General features: G+C 59.8%; 3 protein-coding genes, 1 long non-coding RNA gene and 4 other non-coding genes across 8 annotated transcripts in view; 7 read left to right on the top strand and 1 right to left on the bottom strand.

The window, feature by feature from the left end:
* EIF4A1 (eukaryotic translation initiation factor 4A1) overlaps positions 1-5,969 on the top strand; it is a 6,666-nt gene extending 697 nt beyond the window's left edge. Inside the window, exons 2-11 of the mRNA XM_040453344.1 lie at positions 1,134-1,182; positions 1,567-1,699; positions 2,163-2,302; positions 3,509-3,677; positions 4,002-4,111; positions 4,290-4,433; positions 4,519-4,656; positions 4,749-4,838; positions 5,119-5,198; positions 5,315-5,969. Of these exons, the coding sequence (XP_040309278.1) occupies positions 1,134-1,182; positions 1,567-1,699; positions 2,163-2,302; positions 3,509-3,677; positions 4,002-4,111; positions 4,290-4,433; positions 4,519-4,656; positions 4,749-4,838; positions 5,119-5,198; positions 5,315-5,459 (1,198 nt within the window). The 3' untranslated portion in view covers positions 5,460-5,969. The remainder of the gene's footprint in view (positions 1-1,133; positions 1,183-1,566; positions 1,700-2,162; positions 2,303-3,508; positions 3,678-4,001; positions 4,112-4,289; positions 4,434-4,518; positions 4,657-4,748; positions 4,839-5,118; positions 5,199-5,314) is intronic.
* Positions 1-10,043, top strand: part of SENP3 (SUMO specific peptidase 3) — a 19,979-nt gene that overhangs the window by 8,798 nt on the left and 1,138 nt on the right. The window lies entirely within an intron of this gene.
* LOC121016111 (small nucleolar RNA SNORA48) lies at positions 1,739-1,873 on the top strand. Its single transcript, XR_005784117.1, has one exon. It is a non-coding gene; the product is annotated as a small nucleolar RNA SNORA48 (small nucleolar RNA).
* Positions 2,598-2,739, top strand: LOC121016112 (small nucleolar RNA SNORA48). The gene has a single exon (XR_005784118.1). It is a non-coding gene; the product is annotated as a small nucleolar RNA SNORA48 (small nucleolar RNA).
* Positions 3,771-3,915, top strand: LOC121016115 (small nucleolar RNA SNORD10). The gene has a single exon (XR_005784121.1). It is a non-coding gene; the product is annotated as a small nucleolar RNA SNORD10 (small nucleolar RNA).
* LOC121016119 (small nucleolar RNA SNORA67) lies at positions 4,885-5,025 on the top strand. The gene has a single exon (XR_005784125.1). It is a non-coding gene; the product is annotated as a small nucleolar RNA SNORA67 (small nucleolar RNA).
* On the top strand, positions 6,100-8,567 carry CD68 (CD68 molecule). Its single transcript, XM_040453345.1, has 7 exons — positions 6,100-6,333; positions 6,529-6,654; positions 6,737-7,149; positions 7,301-7,420; positions 7,548-7,620; positions 7,743-7,913; positions 8,234-8,567. Exons 2-7 carry the CDS (start codon positions 6,606-6,608, stop codon positions 8,365-8,367), a joined length of 960 nt encoding a protein of 319 aa, XP_040309279.1. The 5' UTR covers positions 6,100-6,333; positions 6,529-6,605; the 3' UTR covers positions 8,368-8,567.
* The window catches only part of LOC121015994 (uncharacterized), a 1,957-nt gene continuing 396 nt past the window's right edge, over positions 8,483-10,043 (bottom strand). The window contains exon 2 of the long non-coding RNA XR_005784071.1: positions 8,483-8,676. This is a non-coding gene — a long non-coding RNA (uncharacterized LOC121015994). The remainder of the gene's footprint in view (positions 8,677-10,043) is intronic.

The raw sequence follows: 10,043 nt of genomic DNA, 5'->3' as shown, positions 1-10,043 counted from the left end.
CGTCCCCGCTCCGGCGAGTGGTCCCGTCGGAACCCTCCGGAATCCCGGCGAGGCCGCGGCCGGGCGTGGGAGGCGGAGGCGGCCGCCGCCGCGTGTGGCCCGAGCCGGCGGGTCCGGGCGCCTCTCTGCCTGAGGGAGGGCTCGCGCGCGCTCGGGATTCCGGAGGGTTCCGACGGGACCACTCGCCGGAGCGGGGACGCCCGGGTCCTGCGAGCCGGGCGCGTCGTCGCGCGGAGCGATGGGTCGGGGCGGAAGAAGCCGGCCGTTCAGTGTGCTGGTTTTCTTGACGGCCAGGACCGAGCCTGACCCCGAGGAGCGGCCGCGTGAGGCACCGGGAGCCCACCCGGCGCCGGGCGGGCGGGTCCATTTTGCCGCACGAGCCGGGCAATTGGCAAACTGCGGATGGGCAGGTCCACTTTCCTTCGGGGGTGAGCGGCCTGAGGTATGGGAGGGCGACGCCATTTCGCGACGGGGGCGGGCGGGATGTGGATTGTGCCGTGGCGGGGGGCGGGGGGAGACGCCGCTGGGTGGTCGAGGGAGCGAGCACATGGCGGCCCGAGGGGCTCCCCTCCCCCAGCCCGCTTCGCTTCTCAGTGTTGTGCAATCTCCCCCTTCGCTAGCTCGGCTGGGGCTCATTGTGCGCGAGGCCGCCACCGCCCGCGGCCTCCCACATCCGGGCACCGCGAGGGGGGGAGACGGGCTGGAGGGGGTGGGGGAGGGCGCGGGCGGAGTGACGTGGGGGGAAGGGGATGTCCTACCCTCGCATCGGGGAGGTGCGGGGCGGGACTTCCGGCGCGCCGGGGCCGCGGTGGGAGGTGCACGCGCTCGGACTCGGAGCGGCCCGGCCCCGGACACGTGGGCCCGGCCGCGGGGACCACCTCCGGTCCCCCGGAAGCGCCGACGCCGTTCCTTCCAGCCTCCGGGCCTTCGGGGGTTGGGTCGTCCCCTCAGTGGCGGGGGCCAGAGGCCTGACTCGGTTGTAAATTGAGCACTCTGTCTCCTGGGGACCAGGATGGGGTCGGGTCGGGGAGCGTGGGCTGATGGCATCGTGCGAGGCCGGTTGCTGGTAGGAAGAGCCTGGCCGTCGGGATTTCTGGCGTCTCAGTCGGCCTACTTCTACTTTAAACCAACAGATCCAGAGACAATGGCCCCGATGGGATGGAGCCCGAAGGCGTCATCGAGGTGAGATTGCACTCCTGAGCCACTGTCTTTAGTCCCTGGGAAAGGCAATGTCTCCTGGTTTCTGGAGAGCTGCTTGCCTAACTCCCAAGTAGATGACTTCTCCTACCCATCCTAAGTCCTTTCCAGTGATCTGTTCCAAATCGGTAGGTCCCTGAGTGTGTGTGAAACACGTCCTGTGTGTTGAGTCTCCTCTCTCCTATACTATCCAGCCTCTCCTCTTACAAGCGGACCGGCCCCTTAGAGTGACTTCCCAGACCGCGTAGAGCCAACCAGCTTCCCAGGTGGGAGGAGAGGCTGTGGGCTCTGGAGCTTTGGTCCTGTTTGCTCCGCTTCTGGGACACCGCGTCGCTTCTTCTACCATTTGAATTGTTTTGTGCCCCACAGAGTAACTGGAACGAGATCGTTGACAGCTTTGACGACATGAACCTCTCCGAGTCCCTTCTCCGGGGCATCTATGCCTATGGTTTCGAGAAGCCTTCTGCCATCCAGCAGCGAGCCATTCTTCCTTGTATCAAGGGTAAGATAAGATCCCTCTGCCCCAGAATGAGTTCTGCGTGGTCCCTGACCTGGGTGGAGTGGCACCTGGTCAGTGGTGCCAGCCTCATATCAGTCTGGGGCAAAGCAATTCCTTGTTTATCCCAGCTTGGCTTTTGGTTTGTGCCGGTGCCTGGTTCATGCCCTGGACACATGGATGGCTGGTTGGATTTCAGTAAGGTGGTATTTTAGCCAGTTCTTCACTGCTATTGGTATTTTAGGTCAAAGGTCAATTCTGGGCAGTCCTAAATGAACGAATAATCTAACTTGGTTTCCAGATGTCCCCATTTGGGCACTAGGTTGTGGCGCGGTAAAGTCTGGGAGGCACTAAATGCTTGGCACTTAGCTCTTATCAATTGCTTGTTGATGGAGCAGAGCCTTGAACATCTGTCTCCTGAGAGCAACGTGTACGTACCCTCACGTCAAGTTTCTTCTACTCTGTTTAGGTTATGATGTGATCGCTCAAGCCCAGTCTGGGACTGGGAAAACAGCCACTTTTGCCATATCGATCCTGCAACAGATCGAATTGGATCTCAAGGCCACACAGGCCTTGGTCCTGGCGCCCACTAGAGAGCTGGCTCAGCAGGTGAGCGTGTGGCTTCCCTCCCCTGGAGGGTGCTCTGGGGAGGAGCATAATCAAAAAGTCCGAGGTGTGCTCCCTAAGGGCCACCACCTCAAGATCTGAAGCGTTGGGGAAGAGACATCTAAAGAAAATGAGCCAAGGCCTGCTGGATCTCTGCAGGCTGGCTGGGGTTAATTATATGCCCTTTCCTACCGAACAATAAGCATCGTTTCCTCCGCCCATTTCCTGAGTCCAGGGAAAAGGCAGCTAGGTGGAGCCCGGCTGGCTGAGCAAGTTTGGTGGCTGTTGTGTGAACAAACCCCCTGGTGATGGGCAAAGAGACACCTCGGTGATGGTGCTGCTCTTATATCAGCCTGGGGCAGAGCAGACGCAGTCCTTTGTTCATCCTAGCTTGATGCCTGGGTTGGTGGCCAGAGCTGTTTCATGCCTGGGGCACATGAAATCCTAACGATAGACTTTTCTTGGGTCTCGGAGGAGAGAGAATGAGAAACGTTCGTTTCCTAATTATTTTTAAAAAATTGTTTTTCAACGTTTATTTATTTTTGGGACAGAGAGAGACAGAGCATGAACGGGCGAGGGGCAGAGAGAGAGGGAGACACAGCATCGGAAACAGGCTCCAGGCTCTGAGCCATCAGCCCAGAGCCCGACGCGGGGCTCGAACTCCCGGACCGCGAGATCGTGACCTGGCTGCAGTCGGACGCTTAACCGACTGCGCCACCCAGGCGCCCCTCCTAATTATTTTTAAACCCTCGGTAGGGAAGTTATGATTCTCTGCTAACTTGTAGATACAGGTGAAGTAAGTAAAGAAGTTGGGGAAGGATTCCTTAGGGCATTAGTGGGCAGAACACACTTTTTTCAAGAGCAAACATGGCATCTAGCATCGATCGGTTCAGTGGCAGAAGGACGTAGGTAGAGGTCATTCCGTTCACTGAACTGGTCGCTTTAAGATCTAACGAATGGGTCGCTCTTGGCTTTTAGAAAGGGCTGTTACTGTGAATCCTTGTATTCTTCGGGACCAGACCAAGTTCAGATCCTGTGCCTGCCCCTTCTTGGCAGCGTGGTCTTAAATGAAGTCGTCTGCTTGTTTCTTGTCCAGGAAGTGAGTTTAACGGCACATGTGTGATCTGGAGAATGACATGAGAAGCCTTTCCGGTGGGGTCTGGCACGGTTGTAGCTAATCTACGGGTCCTTCTGTTTCTCTGGGTTCAGATACAGAAGGTGGTCATGGCCTTGGGAGATTACATGGGTGCCTCCTGCCATGCCTGCATCGGAGGGACCAACGTACGTGCCGAGGTGCAGAAGCTTCAGATGGAAGCACCCCATATCATTGTGGGGACCCCGGGACGTGTGTTCGACATGCTTAACCGGAGATACCTATGTGAGTGTCCGCTTTCTGCTTCCCCGTCTTCCCTGTCCTCACCTGACTACAACCTCGTCCCCTAGGCCGTCTGTTTTCGCCAGTGGAAGAGTTGCTCTGTGATGAACCCATGCGTGTCATCTGAGCCTGGTTTGGCTCCCCTGTCTTCTCAGCCCGGGGAGTGTTCTACTTCCCAGGCCTGTCGCCTGGCCTGGCACGGGGGTCCCAGGCAAAGGATCAGCCTTTGTATTCTGAGAGCAGACCTCTCATCCGTTCTTTCTCTGGAGGTTGAAGCCTGACTTCATAGTTCTCTAGTTTTGTTACCTGTTGTTTTTCCTGTCGTAGCTCCCAAATACATCAAGATGTTTGTGCTGGATGAAGCTGACGAAATGTTAAGCCGCGGGTTCAAGGACCAGATCTATGACATATTCCAGAAGCTCAACAGTAACACCCAGGTGAGCAAGCCGTTAGAGACTGGTGTGGTTGCGGGGGGATAGGACAGCGATGGCAAGTGCCAGAGAAACCACAGGAATTCTGGGTGTCTCGCTTCGGGCCTCTTTACACGCCGGCTTCTGTTTGAGGGGGCAGGCATCGTGGAGGAGCCCCTACCCCGAGGCTTCTCTTTTCCCTCAGGTGGTCTTGCTGTCTGCTACGATGCCTTCCGATGTGCTCGAGGTGACCAAGAAGTTCATGAGGGACCCCATTCGAATTCTGGTCAAGAAGGAGGAGTTGACCCTGGAGGGTATCCGCCAGTTCTACATCAATGTGGAACGAGAGGTGGGGCCCCGGGGCAGGGGGCGGGCCTGGTGGTGTGTCGTTGGTACAGCCCCTGATCTCCCCGCCCCCGTCCCGCCCCCTCCAGGAGTGGAAGCTGGACACACTGTGCGACTTGTACGAGACCCTGACCATCACGCAGGCAGTCATCTTCATCAACACCCGAAGGAAGGTCGATTGGCTCACCGAGAAGATGCACGCCCGAGACTTCACCGTGTCCGCGATGGTGAGTTCTCTCCACCCGGCTACCGGCAGCGCGTGCATCCGCGCCCTGCTCACCACCGGTCCTCAGGACGCACCCTCCATTTCCTGTTCCAGCACGGAGACATGGACCAAAAGGAGCGAGACGTTATCATGAGGGAGTTCCGCTCTGGCTCTAGCAGAGTATTGATCACCACTGACCTGCTGGTGAGTAGAGTGGACTCGGGAGAAGACTGGGAAGGAAGAAGGGAAAATCCAAGGTGATTCCCTCTCCAAGGGGCCTGCTCGTGCCCCTCTTCAGGAAAGTAGCAGCTTGGAACAGAACCTGGCAAGCCTCAGGCCATTGGGGGAGGGGAGGTTTGTTTCCTTTGCCTGCCTTCGGCTGCCTACACCGCGCTCCAGTCCCTCCTGCACCGATACTGTGCTCCTCTCTTTTCCCTTGCTCACCTCTTGTTCACACGCTGACCCGTCCTCTCCTTTGCCCCAGGCCAGAGGCATTGACGTCCAGCAGGTTTCCTTAGTCATCAACTACGACCTTCCCACCAACAGGGAAAACTACATCCACAGGTAAGTGTGGCTCCGGAACGTGGCCTCCCCTCTCCCTGTGCTGCGGCTCCCCCCCCCCCCCGCCCTGGCCCCCCTTCTCTTCATCCTACCTACCGAGGCACCCTGTTTTCCGCCAGAATTGGTCGCGGTGGACGATTTGGCCGTAAGGGTGTGGCTATCAACATGGTGACAGAAGAAGACAAGAGGACACTTCGAGACATCGAGACCTTCTACAACACCTCCATTGAGGAGATGCCCCTCAATGTTGCTGACCTCATCTGAGGGGCTGTCCTGCGCCCTGGCCCTACCCAGGCTTCAATCCTTGGGGGGCTGAAGAGGAGCAGGAGGGGGGAGGGAAGGGAGCCAAGGGATGGACATCTTGTCATTTTTTTCTTTTTTTTTTTTTTTCTTTGAATAAATGTCACTTTTTGAGGCAAAAGGAGGAACCGTGAACATTTTAGACACCCTTTTCTTTGGGGCAGATTCCTGCCCCAGGCGCCGTCTCTTCTCCCAAAAACACTAATCCATGTCCGTAACCCACTCAGCCTCCAGACCCCAGAAGCTCTCCCCCACCCAGCTGCCCGCCTCTAAAGAGGATTCAAGGGGCTATAGTGTCACCCAACCTCATTTGCTGGACCAAATCTGGAGAACCCTTGAGCTAGGTGGCCCATGGGGTTGTCCCCAGGTGGGGGGAGCAGGGGAGAGAAAATGGTAGCCATTTTTACATTGTTTTGTATAGTATTTATTGATTCAGGAAACAACGAAATTCTGAATAAAATGACTTGGAAACTGCCTGTTGGGCTTCTCATTTCTTGCCTCCCCTTCCCTCCCACCCGTTACTGGGTACATCTCTGGCTGGGTCCCCAGCTACTACCCTTCTAGATTTCCCTTGTGTCGCTGCTTCCCAACTATGTGACCGGGAAATGGTCACGATGACTGGGTAACATGACCCTCTGTACGTGGTTGGGCGTGGGCACCATCACAAGTGCCTCACGTGTCTCCAAGAGGAAGTAACAGATGGAGGGAACAGGGAGTAAACCGCCCCCCCCACCCCTTCCTCTAGGGGAACAGGGGGGGGCGGGGGCATTTCCCCCCCCCCCCCCCCTTCCCTCACAGCTTGGAACCCCTCCCCTCAGGGCTTTCCTAAAGCAGACAAGTGAGTCCCCATGGGACAGCTGCCCCCTAACTCCCTGTGGCTCATTCGTGCAGCCAAGGCCAATCCCCTAATTTGGTGATGACAATTCAATGACTAAGCGGTGGCTGGGGCTGAGGTGCTTGAGTCAGGTTGGGGACAGGCACTGTCTGTCTCAGTTGCAGGAAGTCATAAGCTTAATTCCTCCTTTTCCAAAAGAGCGGAGGGAACAGGGTTGAGCAAGCAGCTGGGACTGACTGAACCTACCTGGACCGACTGGGTGAGGCTGTCCTGCCATGAGGCTGGTGGTGGTTTTCTCGGGGGCCTTGTTGGGGCTTCTAGTCGGTAAGGAGACAGGCCCAAAGGGGAGGGGCCCTGGGGGGAGCGCGCCCCTGGGCCACTAACCAGGCTGTTCCTCTGCCCAAAGCCCAAGGGACAGTGAATAGCTGTCCTCACAAAAAATCGGCCACTCTGCTGCCATCCTTCACGGTGACACCCACAGCTACAGAAAGCACAGCAAGGCCCGCGACCACCAGCCACAGAACCACCACCACGGGCGCCACCAGCCACGAGCCCACAACGGCCACCCACCATACGGTCACCACCCCCAGTCACGGGAACGCCACGGTTCACCCGACGACAAACAACAGCACGGCCACCAGCCCGAGAGCCCCCACCACTGCCCCCCACCCGGGACCCCCTCCACCCCCTCCAAGCCCGAGCCCAGGCTCCAAGGGCGCTGTAGGGGACTACACATGGACTAATGGCTCCCGGCCCTGCGTCCGGCTCCAAGGCCAGATCCAGATCGGAATTCTGTACCCGACCCAGGGCGGAGGAAAGGTAAAGCTGGGGGACCGTGGACGTGAGGGGAAGCCAGTGAGGCCACAGGCCGTGGCTCAGAAGGAAGAGTGGAGGAGGGCGCGGGGTGGGGACGAAGGAGACCTTGGATGGCACGGCTGCGTTGCCTTACAAAACTGCTGAACTTCTGCAGGCCTGGGGCATCTCTGTGCTGAACCCCAACAAAACCAAGGCGCAGGGGGACTGTGAGGGTGCCCACACCCACCTGCTTCTCTCGTTCCCCTACGGACAGCTCAGCTTTGGATTCAAGCAGGTACTTCGCCCTCAGCCCTCACCCTCCACGCGCCCTTTCCCTCCCTGTCCCTCGCTGCGCCCCCGACCCCACGAACACGGACGCCACTCTCCCCAGCCACCCTGAGCCTCCCCGGTCCCCTTCCCAGGAGCCACAGCAGAGCGCTGTCTACCTGAGCTACGTGGCTCTGGAGTACAACGTGTCCCTTCCACAGGCGGCACGTGAGTGACCTCCCCTCCCGTCGTCCCTTGCACTGGCTGCCTGCGCTCCTGCGAGGGGGTGGGGGGGCTGAGCCGAGGGGTGGGGACACGGACACAGAGCTGACCCTTCCTCACTCTTCCAGAGTGGATGTTCTCCGTTGAGAACTCATCCCTTCACGCTCTCCAAGCCCCCCTGGGCCAGAGCTTCAGCTGCGGGAACGCAAGCCTCTCTCTCTCCCCAGCACTGCGCCTTGACCTGCTACACCTGAGGCTCCAGGCTGCCCAGCTGCCCCCCTCAGGGGCCTTTGGGCCAAGTAAGACCTACTCCTTGCCTTACCCGTCTCCCCAGCCACCGCCCCCCCGCCCCGTGTCCCTGTCCACCCCGCCCCACCCCAGGCCTCCCTGCTCCCACCCCGAAGTTGCCTTCCTCGCTCAGGCTGCTCGTAACTATAGAGCACGTGTTCTTCCTCCAGAAGACTCTGTCCCCTTCTCCCCTTTTATCTACTGCTCAGAGTCAGCTAGGAGAGCTCCTCCCCAGTCCCCCTACTTCCCTACAAGCGCCACCTCCCCTCCACCCTCTTCCCACCTGCCCCCAGCACCACCACCACGCCTCCCTGCCCTCCCCTTCGGCCAGGTTTCCCTTGTCCGACTGACCAGTTCCTCCTGCTGCCCCTCGTCATTGGCCTGGTCTCCCTGGGCCTCCTCGCCCTGGTGCTCGCTACGTTCTGCATCGTCCGGAGACGCCCGCCCACCTACCAGCCCCTCTGAGCTCGAGGCCCAGGGGCTGCCTTCACTCCTCACCACTCAGCTGACTCAGAAACAAAGCGGCCTTCCTTCCCTCTCAGTCTTTGAGAACAAAAGTACAGATAATGCAACCTGGGGGGGGGGGGACGAGAGGAAAGAGGTTTATTGAATGTGATGAGTTTCTCCTCCCCCGTCCCCAGAAAAATAAAACTTGCTCCAACCTCTGTCTTTGCTTTCCCCCGTCCTTCTGGCTGGGATGAAAAGCCGTGAGTTTCTTGAAGAGTCCCGTGCCTTTCTGCGCCTTCCGCGGTGGAGTCTCAGGGAGCCAGACAGCTAGTGAGGGACGAAAACACTATGTATGACCACATGTCCTCATGGGTTCGTCCCCCCCACCGCCGCCAACCTGGCAGAGGCTGGTGGAGGGTCTGCCTCCACCCCTTCCTCCTCCTCTGGGGCCCCTGGCTGGCGGCTCTGGTTCCCCCACCCCTCCAATCCTGTTAGGCAAATACAGGTGAAGCAGACAGATCACACCTGTGCCATTTCCTTTCCCAAGGCCCCTTAGCAACGGAATGCTCTGCCTTGCCCGTGCTCCTCTCTCACCTGCAAAGGGTTTCATCAGCCCTGGCAGCAGCAGGTACCCTGCCCTGCACGTGCAATTCTCCTCTGTGCTCCTAGGAACAACATGCCTTCAGCCTGAGCCACCCACCAAGCCGACCCTGAAGTCCTCCCAGTGGCGGTCTCCCTGGTGGGAGTGGGTGGCACCCCGGGACAGCCAGTGTCCTGAATCTAGAAAGGGCCTCCCGTACAGCCACAGCCTGCACCACGACTGAGGGTCAAGGGGCAATGGCTGGGGGGTCAAGACGCGACCGTTCCGGTCTCGTAGCCTAGTATAAGGTCCAACATCCACCCAGCGGGGGGCGGCCTGCTCGCGGCGCGTCTCCCCAGCAGCCCCACCACCGCGTCCCCGACGTCCCGTGTGACCCTGCTGAGTATGGCCAAGAACGGCCGCTCGACAGCGTGGTGGCTGCGGCGGCGCCCGGCCGCCAGGGTGTGACGGCCAGGCCCACCTCCACCAGGAGGACTGAGAGCTGGGGTCCCAGCGCTGGGGGGCGGAGGGCATCGTTCCCACCCGGCGGTCCGAGGGCCCCTTTCCCAAGAGGGGCTGCTGGGCCGCTGCTGTTCACGCCCAGCACGCGGCGGGGCCGACGGGGTGGGAGAGAGCCCTCGGGCATGTGCCGAGCCTCGCGGGGCCTGGGATCGCCTTCCCCGCCGCCTCCTCTTCTGCTTCGCGGTCCCGGCCCGGCAGCTGCCCAAGCACCCAGCCTCGGAGGCCCAGGCGAACCGGGGGAGAGACACGGGCCCTGCGCGCAGCTTCGGCGCCGACCGTCCCGCTCCCGCCGGCGCCGTTCCTTCTGGAGACGCCGAGAGCACAGGAGACGGGGAGCCACACCGCCCCCACCCGACGCTCTTTCGCAGACTCCTGCTCCTTCTCTCTCAACTTCGAACAAGGCGAGGTCTGCCGGGCGAAGACAAGATGGCGCCGCGCAGGAGGCGCCGAGAGGAGGCTAAATGTGGCCTCCGAATTGGAAGCGTAAACAAAGGCGCGAAAGATGGAACTGCGCAGGCGCACAGCCTTAGCACGCCGCAAAACTCGAACAGGGAGGGCGCGTCCAAAACGTGGTCTCTGGACGAGACCTATT

The sequence above is a fragment of the Herpailurus yagouaroundi genome, unplaced genomic scaffold (genome assembly GCF_014898765.1).
Source record: "Herpailurus yagouaroundi ecotype Mexico unplaced genomic scaffold, PumYag 208, whole genome shotgun sequence".
Lineage (NCBI taxonomy): Eukaryota > Metazoa > Chordata > Mammalia > Carnivora > Felidae > Herpailurus > Herpailurus yagouaroundi.
The sequence above is the reverse complement of the archived record's forward strand: the minus strand, read 5'-3'. Positions and strand labels throughout refer to the sequence as shown.

Coding starts and splice junctions, on each gene's coding strand:
- CD68 (XM_040453345.1), top strand. CDS start 6,606: ATGAGGCTGGTGGTGGTTTTCTCGGGGGCCTTGTTGGGGCTTCTAGTC. Junction 7,150..7,300: donor CGACCCAGGGCGGAGGAAAG/GTAAAGCTGGGG, acceptor GAACTTCTGCAG/GCCTGGGGCATCTCTGTGCT. Junction 7,421..7,547: donor TCAGCTTTGGATTCAAGCAG/GTACTTCGCCCT, acceptor TCCCCTTCCCAG/GAGCCACAGCAGAGCGCTGT.